Genomic DNA, 18878 nt, shown 5'->3' on the forward strand with positions numbered 1-18878 from the left:
TAACCGTCTTTAATGATGGATGCTGCATTTTTGAGGCACTGCCTTTTGAAGATGTCCTCCGGTGCGGAGGGCTCTGCCTGTGAGGGAACCGGCTGAGGCCACAGCCCTCTGCAGCCTCTTGCAGCTAATGCATTGGAGGCTCTACACCAGGCTGTGATGCAACCAGTCAGAACGCTCGTCACCACTTTGGTGACATACCAAGTCTTGCCAAACTCTTAATAAAGTAGAACCATTTATGTGCCTTCTTCATGATTGCATCAATGTGTTGGACCCAGAGACTCGAAGTTGCTCACCCCTAGAGACATAGGAAAGTACAGCACAGAAACAGGTCTTTTGGACCATCTCCTCCAGTTTAACCATTTAAATTTCCTACTCCCATCTAGCTGCACCAGGATCATAACCCTCTATACCCCTACCATCCATGTACCTATCCAAACTTCTCTTAAATGTTGAAATTGAGGTTGCATGCACCACTTACACTTGCAGTTCTTTCCACACTCTCATGACCCTCGGAGTCAAGAAATTTCCACTCATGTTCCCCTTAAACTTTTCTCCTTCACTCTTAATCCATGACCTCCAGTTATAGTCCCACCCAACCTCAGTGGAAAATGCCCTGTTTGCATTTACCCTATTTATACCCCTCATAATTTAGTATACCTCTATCACTATTGTGGTCACTATTCCTACTTCTGCTCATATATCTTATGGTCTTATCCTGTCTCTTCTGGTGTTGAATTCTGAGGTTGTGATGTATCCATTTGGAATATGAGTTATTGTTCCTCATGAACAATATAGGGTCTTATTGGACTAGCACACAAGGCCACAGAAAGAGCATGGAATAGGGAATTAAAGTGGTGGGCGAACAGAATCCCATGGTCACTGCATATTGCAGATCTGTGAGCTAGGTCCGTCTGTGTTGTGCTAAGAGTCATAAAGAGAAACAACACAGAAACAGGCAACACACACACAAATGCTGGAGGAATTCAGCAGTCCAGGTAGCATCTATGGAAAAGAGTAAACAGTCAACGTTTCCGTACGGTGGGGTGTCTCAGTCCGAAATGTCAATGGTTCACTCTTTTCCATAGATTCTGCCTGGCCTGCTGAGTTCCTCCAACATTTGTGTATGTTGCTTGGATTTCCAGCATCTGCAGATTTTCTACAGCACAGACAACGGCTACTGAGTCCTTCCTGACCATCAACCTTTCATGCACACTAATTCTCCACCCATCCTCAATTCCACCCAGATTTGGGGGAATTTACTGTGGCCAGTTAACCCAACACCTCACACGTTGGAGAAAACCAGAGAATTCAAAGACAACCTATGGAGTCACACGGACGAGGTGTCACATCCAGAGAGGTGGTAATGGAGGTCAGGACTGAGCTTTGAGTTGTGCGGCAATGTTTTATCAATTTCATACTGTGGATGGAGAGATCACATGGTGAATACTGGATGCAGGAGCTATGATTGTGAGAATCCTGGATGACGGGAAGAATTGATGGGAAACGATGCTAAATCCGGCAGATCAAGGCCTCAGCCTGCTGGGGGCTCCGGTGGCCTCGCCCCCCTCTACCCACCTCCATTCCTGCACCAATCAGGAGCAGGAGGCAGGGCTGCCGGTGCCGGTTCCAGCGGAGCCCGGACCGGAGAGGAGTGGGCGCCGCCAGGGAGTGAGTGAGGGGCAGCTGCTGTGAAATGTCAGCGGAGAAGCCGAGTCAAGCGGCCGCCGGCCCAGATCTGGGCCCCGACTGCGGCCTCAGCGCCGAGCAGCTTTGCAGGCTCCTCTATGGCAAGGAGATCAGGTGAGCCGAGCGGCGCCGCCGGCTGCTGCTGGGAAATGTAGTTCCTTTCGGAACGGAACGCCGGAAGGGCAAGGTCGAACGACGCCAGCGGACTGCGCCGTCTGGGGGTGGGCCGGCTAGCCTTGAGGCCATTCCCCGGTGTAGGGTGAAGGGGTTACCTGACGTCGCCCCCATCCACTCCCGGGGGTCACCTCACGGACCTATCCCCCTCAAACCCGCGTGGCTCTTATCTTCTTGCCGAGCTCCTGAGGGTCACCCCCTCCCCTCTTGATGGCCGCCCACCCTCCACGTGTTCCACCCACCCCTTTTCTGCGGAATTTAGTGACCGGGGTGATCTGTGGACAGCGAGTGTCACAGGGGGATGTGCCAGATTGCAGTGCCTGGACAGGCTGAATGTTGACTCCAAAGGACCCTAACGTGACGAAAACAGGAGGAGTGGGGTGGCTTCCCGAGCAGATGCATGGTTTTATTGAAAGATTGTCGGATGCCAGAGAGGTTGAATGAAAGTTAAAGCAATGGCCAACTAGTAGGTCGGTCTGGATCACCACGACAGACTGAACTCCAGTGCTGCAAGCTGGCCATCCACTATATTTAGATCAGAAGAGTACTGCCACAGTTTGGCTCACAATTATGTGCTAAACTAATTAAGGTAATGATGACATACCCTTGTCACTCCTGTCTGCACATGGTCCTATATTCCTCAACGCAAACACGAGGAAATCTGCAGATGCTGGAAATGCAAGCAACACACATAAAAGTTGCTGCCTGGCCTGCTGCGTTCACCAGCAACTTTTGTGTGTCCTATATCCCTTATGTTTCTGCATATTCATGTGCCTATTTAAGAGCTTCATAAACAGCTTTATCATACCTACCTCCATCACCACCCCAAGCAGTGCACTCCAGGCACCCATCTCTCTGTCTGGTGTGTGTATATGTGAAGTAAAAACAACAGCCTTACTGTAATCATCTCCTTTGAACCTTATTCCCTCTCCTTAGATGTGTGTCCTGTAGTAATAGACATTTTGACCTGGAGAAATAGTATTGGATGTATCATTACTTTATGAAATTCTCTTGGAGAGGAAACATTTCTAGCTTGTCCAGTGTTTCCTTATAGCACATGACCTCTAGTCCAGGCAATCTAGTAAACTTCTCCAAGGTCTTGACATCCTTCCTTTAGTGGAGCAACTAGAATTGAATGCAGTACCCTAGTTGTGGCCTAACCAGAGTTTTATAAAGCTACAACATAATTTTCTGATTACTGAATTCAATGCCCTGAAAAGTGATAAGGGATTTCTTAGAGAAGCACACAGGAGATTCTTTGAACATGAAAGGTACACCAGGGTATATGCTGTCCTCGAGGTGCCAGTGTCGGAAACACCGAAGAGAAACTGTGGCAGTACTTTTCTGAAGCAAATATAGAGTGGATAGCTTGCTTGCAGAACACCCAAAACAGGGTCCAAAAATTCTAAAGAGGGAGAGTGAACAGCTGGAGTTAGTGGTATATATAGAGAAAATATAGAGAATTAGGTAGAAAAGCTGAAAAGCTGGGCCTCAAAGGCAGTAATCTCTGGATTGCCGTCCTTGCCACATGCCAGTGAAGGTAAGAATAGGATGATTTGGTACATGAATGCATGGCGAGGAATTGGTGCAGGGGGCAGGGCAGGGTTTCAAATTTCTAGATCAATGGGATCTCTTCTGGGCAAGATATGACATGTACAAAAAGGACGGGTTACACCTGAACTCGAGGGGGACCAATATCCTTGTGTGCAGATTTGCTAGAGCTTTCGGGGAGAGTTTTAACTAATTTGGCAGAGGATGGGAACTGGAGTAATGGGGCTGAGGAGGGGGCAGTTGTTATACAAGTAGATGCAGTGTGTAGTGAGTCTGTGAGGAAGGACAGGTAGATGATAGAGCAAAATTGCTGTCAGTGGGACGAGTTGAAGTGTAACAGGGCAAAATCGAAAAGGATGATGAAAACATGATTGAAGGTGTTTCATATGAATGTTCATCTTGTACGGAGTAATTTAGATGATCTTTTAGCACAATTAGAGATTGGCAGGTATGACATTGTGGGCATCACTGAGTCATGGCCAGAAAAGAAAGATCTTAGTTGGGATCTTCACATCCAACTGTACACATTGTATCAAAAGGGGAGTAGGGTGGTTCTGTTGGTAAAAAATAAAATCATCCTTAGAAAGAGGTGACGTAAGATCAGAAGATGTAGAATCTTTGTGGGTGAAAAGACCCTGATGGGAGTTACATACGAGCCTGTGAACAGTAGCCCAGGATATGGGGAAAAAGGCAAATAAAAAGAGCAATGTTATGATAATCCTGGGGGATTTCAATATGGCAAAAATCAGATTGGGAAAATCGGGTCGGTGCTGGATCCCAAGGAAGGAATTTGTAGAATGCTTACGAGATGGCTTTTTAGAGCAGCTGGTGGGTGAGCCCACGAGTGATAAGGAAATTCTGGATTGGGTGTTGTGTAATGAACCAGATTTTATTAGGGAGTGTAAGGAACCCTTAGGAGGCAGTGATCATAATAAGGCAGAATTCGCCCTGCAATTTGAGAGGGAGAAGTTGACCGGAACTGTACCTAATACACCAAATTTAGCCTCAACTAATTCAGCATAACATCTGAACTTCTGTACTCAGTACTCTGATTTATGAAGATCAATATGTCAAAAGCTCCCTTTTCGACTGTACCTGTGATGCCACTTTCAAGGAATTATGGGTCTGTATTCCCACTTCCCTTTGTCTAACTGCACCCCTCAGTGCCCTACCATTCACTGTGTAAGACCTACCCTGCTTTGTCCTCCCAAAGTGCAATACTTGTCTATATTAAATACCATTTGCCATTTTTTCAGGTGGTTCAGATCTTTGACAGCCTTCCTCGATGTCTGATACTCAGTCCCGTGTCTGCAAATTTACTGAACCAATTTACCATATCAGAATCAGAATCAGGTTTATTATCACTGGCATGTGACGTGAAATTTGTTAACTTAGCAGCAGCAGTTCAATGCAATACATAATCTAGCAGAGAGAAAAAAATAATAAATAAAATAAAAATAATAATAATAAATAAACAAGTCATCGCTGTCGTGTCTATCCCTCAAGGTCGAGGATGATGGTCTTCGTTCTGTTGATCTACTTATGGGCTCTCAAGTGGCTTATGAGTCCAATCTTGGCTTTGAAAGTTCTTCCACATTCAGGACAGGTAGTTCCAGATGGCAGATCGGACTTTGGTTGTTGCTGCCTCTCTTTCCGTTTTCTTCTCTTTTCTTCTAATTCTGCACATCTGTTGGCTTTGAAAGTTGCTGTTCCTTCTCGGATGATGGCTTGCCAGAGTTTCCTGTCCTTGGCATTGGTTTCCCAATTGTTGATGTCGATGTTACATTTCTTCATGTTGGCTTTTAAGTCGTCTTTGAATCTCTTCTGTTGTCCGCCTCTTTTACGTTTGCCTTCTTTAAGCTGGGAGTAGAAGATTTGTTTCAGCAGATGTTCATCTTTCATCCGAACAACATGACCACTCCATCTTAGTTGGTTCTTGATGACGTAGGCTTCAATGCTTATTGTTTTTGCTTCATTGAGCACACTGATGAAATAAACAAGTAAATCAATTATCTATATTGAATAGATTTTAAAAAGTGCAAAAACAGAAATACTGTATATTATCATCCAAGTCATTGATGTGCTGTACAAGAGTCTTAAGCCTAATTTACACTTCTGCGTCGAATCTATGCCGTAGGTACCGGGTCCCCACGCCGTAGGGTGACGTGCACCTCCCCAAAAAAGTAACTCGCGCGTCGCGGCCACGCAGACCACAACAACTGTGATTGGTCTGCTTGGTAGCATCGCATTTCCGGTTGCTTCTTCTCTGCCATGTCTGTAGGCATACTGTGCGTACACCGATGAGAAATTAATGGTTGGAGATGATGAACCAAATCGTCAAATCTACCTACCGACATCGGAAAATATTTGAAATGCATTTCCTCATCCATGTCTCTCATGAAGAAACTCAACACAGTGGCATAGAAACCCCACCGCCAACTAACGTATTGGCGGTGAATTGCAGATCGACGCAGACACACTCACACATGCTCGCTAGGGCGTAGGCTACGGCGTAGAGCCTACACAGATGTATAAATCAGCCCTAGGGCGTAGCCTGTACACAGAAGTAAAATCAGCCTTTAGGCACTCTAGATTTTTATTGTTTTCTGTATTACTGTGTCAGTAGAAAAGAGCAAATTTTAGATTTTCAAACATTAATTTTCCAAACAATTAAATGTTACAGAGACATTTTTGTTTGTCATTGAAGTAAATTAATTAATAGACCACTTTTCAAATAAAAGCATTTTTACTTTGTAGGTATATAGCCCAGTGCATGATTAAACAAAGATAACAGGTTGCTAATAATGATCATAAGAAATAGGAGCAGGAGTCGGCCATCTGGCCCATCAAGCCTGCTCCGCTGTTCAATAATATCATGGCTGATCTGGCCATGGACTCATCTCCACCTACCTGCCTTTTCACCATAACCCTTAATTCCCCTACTATGCAAAAATCTATCCAACCTTTTCTTAAATATATTTACTGAGGTTGTTTCCACTGCTTCATTGGGTATTCCACAGATTCACCAGGCTCTCAGAAAAGCAGTTCCTCCTCATCTCCGTCCTAAATCTACTCCCCCGAATCTTGAGGCTACTTTCCCTAGTTCTAGTCTCACCTACCAGTGGAAACAACTTTCCTGCCTCGATCTTATCTATCCCCTTCATAATTTTATATGTTTCTATAAGATCTCTTCTCATTCTTCTGAATTCCAGCGAGTACAGTCCCAGGTGACTCAATCTCACCTCATAGTCTATCCCCCTCGTCTCCGGAATCAACTTGGTGAACTTCCTCTGCACTGCTTCCAAAGCCAGTATATCTTTCCTCAAGTAAGGAGACCAGAATTGCACACAGTACTCCAGGTGCAGTCTCACCAATACCCTGTACAGTTGCAACATAACCTTCCTGCTCTTAAATTCAATCCCTCTAGCAATGAAGGCCACCATTCCATTTGCCTTCTTGATAGCCTGCTGCACCTGCAAACTAACCTTTTGTGATTCATGCACAAGCACTCCCAAGTCCCTCTGCACAGCAGCATGCTGCAATTATTTTTACCATTTAAGTAATAAATCTGCTTTTCTATTTTTTCTTCTAAAGTGGATGACCTTGAATTTACCAACATTTTATTCCATCTGCCAGACCCTTGCCCACTCACTTAACCTATTTATATCTCTCTGCAGACTCTCCAATCTTTTGCACAATTTGCTTTTCCACTCAATTTAGTATCATCAACAAACTTGGATACACTACGCTCGGACCCCTCTTCCGTATTGTTAATATATATTGTGAACATTTGCAGGCCCAGCACTGACCCCTGCGGCACACCGCTCACCACTGTTTGCCAACCAAAGTAACACCAATGTACCCCAACTCTCGGCTTTCTATTAATTAACCAATCCTCTATCCATGCTAATACATCACCATATGCATCATTATCTTACGGATAAGTCTTTTACGTGGCACCTTAATGAATGCCTTCTGGAAATCCAACTAAATAACGTCCATCTGTTCCCCTCTATCCACTGCACTCATTATATCCTCAAAGGACTCTAGTAAATTTGTCAAACAGGACCTGCCTTTACTGAATCCATGCTGCATCTGCCTGATGAATCCATTTCTTTCCAGATGCCTCGCAATTTCTTCTTTCATGATAGCTTCAAACATTTTCCCAAATACAGATGTTAAACTAATTGGCCTACAGTTACCTGCCTTTTGCCTACATCCTTTTTTGTACAGTGGCGTGACATTCACCGTCTTCCAATCTGCCAGGACCTGCCCAGAGTCCAGAGAACTTTGGTAAATTATCACCAAAGCCACTACTGTAACTTCAGCCATTTCTTTCAGTACCCTGGGATGCATTCCATCAAGACTAGGAGACTTATCTATCTTCAGTCCCACAGGTTTGCTCAGCACTACCTCTTTAGTGATAGCTATTGTATCGAGGTCCTCACCTCCCATCACATCCATAACATCTCTCTGGCACGTTAGACGTGTCCTCCACTGTGAAGGCTGACGCAAAATAGTCATTCAAAACTTCTGACATTTCCTCATTACCCAATATCAATTCCTCTTTACGTCCTCCAAGGGATCTACGTTCACTTTAGCCAAGCTTTTCCACTTTATGTAATCTTAAAATCTTTTACTATCTGTTTTTATATTTTGTGCTGGTTTATTTTCATAATCTAGCTTCCCTTCCTTTATTGCTTTGTTGCTTTTGAAAGTTTTCTCAATTGTCCAGTTTCCCATTATTCTTGGTGACTTTGTATGCACGAGCTTTTAGTTTGATACATTCTTTTATTTCCTTAGTTATCCAAGGCTGGCTCTCCCCACCCTTACTGTCCTTGCTTTTAACTGGAATATATTGGAGCACCGCGAAAAATCTCTTTGAAAGTCTTCCACTGTTCCTCAACCATCCCACCATATGGCCTGTGTTCCCAATCTACACTAGCCAAATCCTCCCTCATCCCATTGTAGTCTCCATTGTTTAGGCATAATACACTGGTTTTAGATTGAACTACTGCACCCTCCATTTGTATCAGAAACTCAATCATATTGTGATCACTCTTTCCAAGAGGATCCCTAACTACTAGATCACTAATTTTACGTGTCTCATTACACAGGACCAGATCTAAGGTAGCACATTCCCATGTAGGTTCAGTAACATGCTGTTCAAGAAAGCCATCATGGATGCATTCTATGAAGTCCTCCTGAAGACAGCCTCGACCAACATGATTCTGCGAATCTATGTGCAAGTTAAAGTTCCCCGTGATAACTGCCTTTCCATTCTTACATGCCTCTGATAATTCTCTGTTTATTGCCTGTACCACTGTAGTGTTAATATTCGATGGCCGATAGACAACTCCCACCATTGATTTTTTTCCCTTTACTATTCCTAATCTCTACCCAGATGGATTCAATATTCTGCTCCTTAGATCTTATATCATCTCTCACTATTGCCCTGATCTCAACTTTAATTAAGAGCACTACCCCACCTCCCTTACCTTCCTGCCTGTCTTTCTGTATTACCTGATATCTGGATATTTAATTCCCAATCCTCTCCACCCTGCAACCGTACTTTTTTTAATGGCCACTAAATGATACCCCTTTTTGCTGATTTGTGCCACAAGTTTGAATACTATGGGCATTCAAATAAAGTGCTCTTACACTCATTGTGCTCTTAAAATCTTGTAATCTTTGTACACTTGACTTTTCTTCACTCCACTATTACTTTTCTCTTTTTTTATCTTTTGCTTTTTCTTTATCTTTATCCACACTTTTTTTTTACTTCTCCAATCTGTTGAAGCCACCCCCCTACTATTTAGTTTGAAGCCCTATCCACAGCCCTAGTTGTGCGATTTGCTGGGATCCAGGTTCCATCACGGTCCAGGTGAAGCCTGTCCCATTGGAACAGCTGCCCCCTTCCCCAATACTGGTGCCAATTTCCTATGAAATCAAACCCACTTCACCCACAGCAGGACTTGAACCATGCGTTTAAATCTAATCTTGACCCTATGCCAATTTGCACATGGCTCAAGTAGTAATCCAGAGATGACCTTTTTGGTTCTGCTTTTCAGTTTAGTCCCTAGCAGCTCAAATTCCCTCAGCAGAACCTCTTACCTGTTCTACCTATGTTGTTGGTACCCACATGGACCACAGCAACTGGATTTTTCCCCTCCCACTGCAAATTCCTTGGAGGGTCAGATAAGATGTCCCGAATCCAGACATCAGGCAGGCACCACAGCCTTTGGGATGTTCTATCCCTGCGACAGAGTACTCTGTCTATTCCCCTGACTATACTATCCCTAATTACCACTACATTTCTCTTCTTTCCCCCCTCTTGAATAGCTCCCTGAACTACAGTGCCAGAGTTAGCTTTCTCATTCTTCCTGCAGCCCCCATAATGAGTTGAATATACTAATCTGATTGACTGAAACAGAAAGGGATGGAGAAAGAATCAGACTGGGTGAGGGACAACCAAACCAAAAGTAAGTGAAGCTGACCAGAGTAACAACTGAGTGACCAGTGCAAACTGACATACCTTTTAAATCAGAAAAAGTCTCGCACTGCAGTCAACTCTGAACACGTAGAAACCACTGAAACCCAAGTATCCCTGTCTACAGTCTGGAGAAGTCTTGGCAGAAGTGGTCTTCATGGAAGAGTTGAGCCAAAAAGCCATTCCTCCTAAGTGGAAACAAACTACACACAAACACAAGGACTGGGGTGCTGAACAATGACAGTAAGTGCTCTGATGTCAACATTCAAAGTTCTTGGCTCAAACAGGAGTCAGTTTGTCTATAAACGAATATCAGAATCTGGTTTAATATCACTGGCATATGTCATGAAGTTTATTGTTTTGTGGCAGCAGTACTTTGCAATTCATAATGAAAGCTGTAAATTACAATTAGAAGTATATATATAAAAAAAATTATAAATTGAATAAGTAAAGCAAAAAGAGAGGACAAAAACATGCGTAGTGTTCATGGGTTCATTGACCATTCAGAAATCTGATGGCGGAGGGAAAGAAGCTGTTCTGGGAACGTTGAGTGTGTGCCCTCAGGCTCCTGTACCACCACCTTGTTGGTAGTAATGAAAAGAGAACACGTCCTGGGTGATGGGTGTCAAAAGTTTTCCTGAACACATTTGACAAACTCTATTCCATCCAGTCTTTTAACACTATGGAGTCCCAGTCAATAAGTGCAATGTTAACATCACCTACTATCACAACCTTATTTTTATTGCAACTATCTGCTTTCTCTCTGAACTTGCTCCTCTAAATCCCACTGTCTGTTGGGAGTTCTATAATATTAATATAGTCATTCCTTACTTAATCCTCAGTTCCAGCCATGTAGCCTCAATATATGAACCCTCTAATTTGTCCTGTCTGAGCACTACTATGACATTTTCCTTGGTGACTAATGCCACCTTTTCCTCTTTAAGACCTGCATGTCTTAAACAGTGGATTCGCTGAATACTGAGCTGTCAGTCCCACCCCTCCTGTAACCCAGTCCCACCCCTCCTGTAAACCAGTCCCACCCCTCCTGTAACCCAGTCTCACCCCTCCTGTAACCCAGTCTCACCCCTCCTGTAAACCAGTCCCACCCCTCCTGTAACCCAGTCCCACCCCTCCTGTAACCCAGTCTCACCCCTCCTGTAAACCAATCCCACCCCTCCTGTAACCCAGTCCCACCCCTCCTGTAAGCCAGTCTCACCCCTCCTGTAAGCCAGTCTCACCCCTCCTGTAAACCAGTCCCACCCCTCCTGTAACCCAGTCCCACCCCTCCTGTAAACCAGTCCCACCCCTCCTGTAACCCAGTCTCACCCTTCCTGTAACCCAGTCCCACCCCTCCTGTAACCCAGTCCCACCCCTCCTGTAACCCAGTCTCACCCCTCCTGTAACCCAGTCTCACCCCTCCTGTAAACCAGTCCCACCCCTCCTGTAAACCAGTCTCACCCCTCCTGTAAACCAGTCTCACCCCTCCTGTAAGCCAGTCTCACTGATGGCTACAATATCATAATTGCATTGGCTGTTTCATGCTCTAAGCTCATCTACTTGACCTCCAGTGCTCATTGTACTGAATATATACAACACAGAACATGTTCAACCTTTCAGTTCCTATCCTTATAGATAGATTTAACATTTACTTTTCCCACAATTCCTCCCCCAGCTGCACCCGGCACTGGCAGTTTAAAAACCCCAGAGCAGCATTAACAAACCTTCCTGTAAGGATATTGGTCCCCTCCAGTTCAGGTGCAAGCTGCCCCTTTTGTATAGGTCCCACCTTCCTTGGAAGCGAGCCCAATGATCCAAAAATCTGAAGTCGTCCCTCCTGCACACCTTCTAATTTTTAGCCTCACTAGCACGTGGCATGGGTAGCAATCCTGAGATCACAACACGGGAGGTCCTGTCTTTAAGTTAGCCCCTAACTCCCTGGATTCAGTTTGCAAAACCTCGTTACCGTTCCTAGCTAAATCATTGATACCAATGTGGACTATGGCTGCTCATCCTTCCCCTTATCAAGCAATTAAAATCCCTGTTGACAACATCCTCAGTTCTAGAAAGATAGATAGATACGTTATTGATTTCAAAGGAAAATACAGTGTCACAGTAGAATTACAGATATACAAATATTAACAGAGAAGTAAGAAAGAATAAAAACCAAGTTAACTCAAACAGTCTAACAGGAAAGGAGGAACACACATCAAAGTTGCTGGTGAACGCAGCAGTCCAGGCAGCATCTCTAGGAAGAGGTACAGTTTACGTTTCAGGCCGAGACCCTTCGTCAGGACTAACTGAAAGAAGAACTAGTAAGAGTTAGTCCTGATGAAGGGTCTCGGCCTGAAACGTCGACTGTACCTCTTCCTAGAGATGCTGCCTGGCCTGCTGCATTCACCAGCAACTTTGATGTGTGTTGCTTGAATTTCCAGCATCTGCAGAATTCCTGTTGTTAACAGGAGAGGAGTCATCATTTCCCTGGCTATAGGTTGACTCATTATAGAGCCTAATGGCTGAGGGTAATCTACCTTCCATCACCCCCTTAAGTAATATAAGCTGAATCGAGTTAGTAACGCATGATCTGCCCAAACACAAAACTTTGGTGACAAGTGTGAGGTGTTGACCTTTGGGAGGACAAATCAGGGTCGGACTTGCACAGTGAACTGTGGGCGACTGAGGAGTGTGGTAGAACAAAGGGGTCTGGGAATACAGATCCATTCCTGAAAGTGGCATCATAGGTGGATCAGGCTGTACTTAACTCAAAGCACTGAGCACTGGAGTTAGGATGTTATGTTGAAGTTGTATAAGATGATGGTGAGGCCAAATTTAGAATATCGTATGTAGTCCTACCTACAAATATCAGTAAGATTGATATCTGTGATCAATAAGATAGCAATACAATTGTAAGAGTATAAAGAAAATGTACAAGGATGTTGCTGGAACTTGAAAACCTGAATTGTAGGGAAAGGCTGAACAGGTTCGGACTTTATTCCCTGGAGTGTACGAGAATGAGAGGAGATCTGATAAAGATATACAACATTCTGAGGGCTATAAATAGGGTTAATGTAATCCTAATGCAGGACTTTTTCATTGTGGTTGGGTAAGACTAGAACTTGAGTTTATAGCTTATGGGTGAAAAGTGAACTATTTAAGGGCAATCTGTGGGAGATTTAGAGGGTGGTGAGGGTATGGAACAAGCCGCCAGCGTAAGTGATGGATATGAGTTCAATTTCAACATTTAAGAGAAGTTTGGATAAATACATGGATGGCAGGGGTATGGAGAGCTATGGAGCAGGTCAGATGGACTAGGGAAAGTAAATTATGAAGGGTCTGTTCCTGTGTTGTAGCACTCAATGACTCTTAAATCCTAATCCTAAGAATCTTGTCCATTCCACAGTGTAGAGAAACACAAAATGCTAGAGGATCTCAGCAGGTCAGGCCGCGTTTATGGAGGGGAATAAGTACTCAACGTTTTGGCAGACTGGAAAGGAAGGGCACATAAGTCAGAATTAAAACCTGGGGGAAGGGGAAGAAGTGCAAGCTGGCAGGTGAAACAAAGTGTGAGGGGGAAGGCAAGAAGCCAGGAGGTGATAGGTGGAAGAGATTTCGAGTATCTGTAGTATGTCTTGTTTCTCTACATTGAGGTACAAGAGATTCATCTGCAGACTCGTGTCCCACTGTAGAGAAAACCACATTGTGAATACTGAATGCAGGTCAGCAGATTGGAAGAAATACAAGTGAATTGTTGACTCTCCCTGAATAATGAGAGGAGACTTATTTGAGTGTAACATCTCCTATAATTGCATGGGGAAGTGCCATGAGATGGGGAGTTGATAGTGGAGATGCAGAAGTGAACCAGCACAGACACAGCCTTTGGCCCACCATGTGGACACTGGTTATGAAGTACCTGTCTATACTAATCCAATTTACTAATGTTTGGTGTGTCATCGTCTATACCTTGGTGATTCAAATGTTTGATACTTGTGTGCTGTGAGCGTCTCTGCCTTCACCAGCCTGTGCATGAAATTATTCCTTTAAACCCCCTACCTCTTATTCAAACCACATGCCTCTTGTTTGAGACCCCTCTGGTACAGGGATAAGTTCCATACTCTAAATTTGGCTGTGAGGGTGCCTCTGGAAGGCAGAGGGTGGTTGTAAATGGAGTGTATTCTGCCTGGAGATCAGTGACCAGTGGTGTTCTCCAAGGATCTGTTTATTTATTGTGATTCAGTGTGGAAAGGCCCTTCTGGCCCTCTGAACTGTGCTGCCAAACAGCCTACTGATTTTAACCCTGGCATAATGGGCCATTTTACAATGACCAAACCTCTCACTGCTATGAGCAGAAGTTCCCACTTGCTTCAAAAAGGCAACAGTTATACTAGTGCCTAAGAAGAATAATGTGGGCTGCCTTAATGACTCAGCACTCACATCGACAGTGATGAAGTGCTTTGAGAGGTTGGTCATGACTAGACTGAGCTCCTGCCTCAGCAAGGACCTGGACCCATTGCATTTTGCCTATCATCACAATAGGTCAATGGCAGACACAATCTCAATGGCTCTTCACATGGCCTTAGACAACCTGGACAACACAAACACCTATGTCAGGATGCTGTTCACCGCCTATAGCTCAGCATTTAACACACATCATTCCCACCATCTTGATTGAGAAGTTGCAGAACCTGGGCCTCTGTACCTCCCTCTGCAATTGGATCCTCAACTTCCTAACCGGAAGACCACAATCTGTGTGGATTGGTGATAATATATCCTCCTCACTGACGATCAACACTGGCGCACCTCAGGGGTGTATGCTTAGCCCACTGCTCTACTGTCTATATACACATGACTGTGTGGCTAGGCATAGCTCAAATACCATCTGTAAATTTGCTGACGATACAACCATTGTTGGTAGAATCTCAGGTGGTGACGAGAGGGCATACTGGAGCAAGATATGCCAACTAGTGGAGTGGTGTCGCAGCAATAACCTGGCACTCAACGTCAGTAAGACAAAAGAGCTGATTGTGGACTTCAGGAAGGGTAAGATGAACGAACACATACCAATCCTCATAGAGGGATCAGAAGTGGAGAGAGTGAGCAGCTTCAAGTTCCTGGGTGTCAAGGACTCTGAGGACCTAACCTGGTTCCAACATATTGATGTAGTTATAAAGAAGGCAAGACAGCGCTCTACTTTATTAGGAGTTTGACGAGATTTGGTATGTCAACAAATGCACTCAAAAACTTCTATAGTTGTACCGTGGAGAGCATTCTGACAGGCTGCATCACTGTCTGGTATGGAGGGGCTGCTACACAGCACCGAAAGAAGCTGCAGAAGGTTGTAAATCTAGTCAGCTCCATCTTGGGTACTAGCCTACAAAGTACCCAGGACATCTTTAGGGAGCGGTGTCTCAGAAAGGCAGCGTCCATTATTAAAGACCTCCAGCACCCAGGGCATGCCCTTTTCTCACTGTTACCATCAGGTAGGAGGTACAGAAGCCTGAAGGCACACACTCAGCGATTCAGAAACAGCTTCTTCCCCTCTGCCATCCAATTCCTAAACGGACATTGAATCTGTGAACACTACCTCACTTTTTTAATATATATTCTGCATTTTGCATGATTTTTAATCTATTCAATATATATATCCTGTAACTGATTTACTACTTATTATTATTATTTTCTTCTATATTATGGATTGCATTGAATTGCTGCTGCTAAGTTAACAAATTTCACGACACATGCCAGTGATAATGAACCTGATTCTGATTCCAATTCTGACCTACGAACTGTGGGAGTAAACTGGAGCTCCCGGAGAGAACCCATGCATTCCATGGGGAGGATGTATTGAATCCTTATAGATGATATCGGAATTGAACTCTGAATCCCGACATTCCAAGTAGCGTCGTGTTAACTGTTGTGCTACTGTGATGCCCCAATTGTAGCACTCCTGCTCTTTGTGATTTTTGTAAATGACTTGGTGAGGAAGTGGAAGGCTGAGTTAGTAAGTCTGCAGATGAGTCAAAAGTTGGTGGAGTTGTGGATAGTGTGGAGGGTTGTCATAGGTTGCAACAGGATATTAACAGATGAAAAGTTGGGCTGAGTAGTGGCAGTTGGAGTTCAGCCTGGAGAAGTGTGAAGTGATGCACTTTAGAAGGTGAAACAAAGGCAGAATACAGAGTTAATGGCAGGATTGGTAAAAGTGTCGAGGAACAGAGGGATCTTGGGGTTCACATCTAGAGTTGCAGTACAAGTTGACAGGATTGTTAAGAAGCCATAAGGTGTGTTGGCCTTCATTAGTTACGAGACTTAGGTCAAGAGGTGTGAGGTAATGTTGGAGCTCTATAAAACCCCAGGTAGACCATACTTGGAATGTTCTGTTCAATTCTAGTCACAAGGAAAAATCATCCTGTGGGAGGCTGCAGAGGAGACTTGCCAGGATGCTGCCTGGATTCGAGAGTAAATCATATGAAGATAGGTTGAGCTTTTCTCTTTGGAGAGAAGGAAGATGAGAGGTGACTTGTTAGAGGTGTACGAGATGGAAGCATAGAAACCTAGAAAACCTACACCACAATACAGGCCCTTTGGCCCACAAAGCTGTGCTGAACATGTCCTTGCCTTAGAAATTACCTAGAGTTACCCATAGCCCTCTATTTTTCTGAGCTCCATGTACCTGTCCAGGAGTCTCGTAAAAGACCCTATCGTATCCACCTCCACCACTATCGCTGGCAGCCCATTCCACACACTCACCACTCTCTGCGTAAAAAAACTTACCCCTGACATCTCCTCTGTACCTACTTCCAAACACCTTGAAACTGTGTTCTCTCGTGCTGGCCATTTCAGCCCTGGGAAAAAGTCTCTGACTATCCACGCGATCAGTGCCTCTCATCATCTTGTACACCTCCATCAGGTGTATAAGATGATGAGGTATATACTGAGTGACCTGTACAGCTTGTTGATGCAAATATTTAATCAGCCCATCATGTGGCAGCAGCTCAGTGCATTACAGACATGGTCAAGGGGTTCAGTTGTTTCTCAGATCAGATGTCAGAATGGGGAAGAAATGTGATCTCAGTGACTTCGACTGTGGAATGATTGATGGTGCCAGATGGGGCGCTTTGAATATCTCAGGAACCGCTGATGTTCTGGGATTTTCAGACAGAACATTCTCTGGAGCTTACAAAGAATGGTGCGAGAAACAAAAATCATCCAATAAGCGGCAGCTCTGTGGGCAAGAACGCTTTGTTTCTGAGAGAGGACAGACGAGAATGACCAGACTGATTCAAGCTGACAGGAAGGCAACATTAATTCAGGTAATCATATGTTACAACAGTGGTGTGCAGAAGAGAATTTCTGAAGGCACACCAGGCCAGACCTTAAAGTGGATGGGCAACAGCAGCAGAAGACTATGAACATACATCCAATTGCTTTTTATTAGGGAGCTCCGGTAGGTGAAGTGGAGACTGAGAGACTTTTTCCCAGGGCGAAAGTGGCTAATACGAGGGGCATAATTTTTATGTGATTGGAGGAGAGTATAGGGGAATGCTAAAGGTGTTGTTTTACACAGAGTGGATTGGATGCAATGCCTGGGGTGGTGGTAGAGGCAGATACATAAGGGACATTTAAGAAACTCTTAGGTAGGTACATGAGTGATAGAAACATGAAGGGAAATGTTAGATTGACTTAGAGTTGCTCAGGCCTTTCAATCTTCAAAAAGTTTCATCCTTCTAAATTCCAGTGAGTACAGACCCAGAGCTATCAAACATACCTTGTATGATAACCCTCAACGACAAACTGCTCTAAAAAGCTGTCTCGTAGGCCTTTAAACAAACACTCTCTTGAGATCCATTTCCAACCTGATTTTCCCAATCAACATTTATGTTGAAAACTCTCATGGCTATCATAACGTTGCCCTTTTGACACGCCTTTTCATTTCCTGTTGTAATCTGTGGTTCACATCCCAGCTACTGTTGGGTGGACTGTATATAACTGTCATCAGGGTCCATTTACCTTTGCAGTTTCTTAACTTAACCCACAAGGATTCAACATCTTCTGATCCTTTCTAATGATCTGATGTCATTCTTTACCAGCAGAGCCACCCCACCCCATCTGCCAACCTTCCTATCCCGCTGAAACAAGTGTAACCTTGGACATTCAGCTCCCAACTACAACCATCCTTCAGCCATGATCCAGTGATGGCTGCAGCATCATACCTGATAATCTGTAAAAGTACAACAGGATCCTCCATGTATTGAGATATAACACTTTGAGTACTGTATTTGCTACCGTTTTTGATTCTGCATCCCGAATGCACTAATACTTACCCTGCTGACTGCAATTATTTCCTATCATCTGCCTGCCCTTCCTGACAATCTGACAGTCCTGAGTCCCTCACTCCAGTTCCCAATCTATCTGGTCCAGGTCATTTATCTACCTTCAGACCTTTCGGTTTCCCAAGAACATTCTCCCTAGTAATGGCAACTTCACTCACCTCTGCCCACTGACACTCTTGATCTTCCACCATACTGCTAGTGTCTTCCATAGTGAAGACTGATGGAAAGTACTTACTCAATTTATTCGCCATTTCCTTTTTCCCCCAGTACTACTTATCCAGCTGCATTTTCCAGCGGTCTGATGTCTTTTACTCTTTATATATCTGAAGAAATGTTTGGTACCCTCTTTAATATTATTGGCTAGCTTAACTTCGTATGCCATCTTCTCTGTCTTTATTATTTTTCTTTAGTTGCCTTCTGTCAGTTTTTAAAAGCTTCCCAATCCTCTAACTTCCCGCTAATTTTTGCTCTATTATATGCCATCTCTTTGCCCTTTATGTTTGCTTTGACTTCCCTCGTCAGCCACATTACATCATCCTGCCTTTAGAATACTTCGTCATCTTTGGGACTTATCTATCCTGCACCTTCCAAATTGCTCCCAGAAACACCATCTATTGCTGCTGTGCCATCAACCCTGCTAGTGTTCTCTTCCA

At 44.1% G+C, this 18878-nt stretch overlaps 1 protein-coding gene across 2 annotated transcripts in view; it reads left to right on the top strand.

Moving 5' to 3' along the window:
- The first annotated feature begins 1586 nt into the window (after positions 1-1586).
- The window catches only part of upb1 (ureidopropionase, beta), a 187753-nt gene continuing 170461 nt past the window's right edge, over positions 1587-18878 (top strand). For both annotated transcript variants that reach the window (XM_072242792.1, XM_072242793.1), the window contains exon 1: positions 1587-1800. In XM_072242792.1, coding sequence (XP_072098893.1) covers positions 1694-1800 — 107 coding nt within the window. In that variant the 5' untranslated portion in view covers positions 1587-1693. The remainder of the gene's footprint in view (positions 1801-18878) is intronic.

Source organism: Mobula birostris, chromosome 25 (genome assembly GCF_030028105.1).
Source record: "Mobula birostris isolate sMobBir1 chromosome 25, sMobBir1.hap1, whole genome shotgun sequence".
NCBI lineage: Eukaryota > Metazoa > Chordata > Chondrichthyes > Myliobatiformes > Myliobatidae > Mobula > Mobula birostris.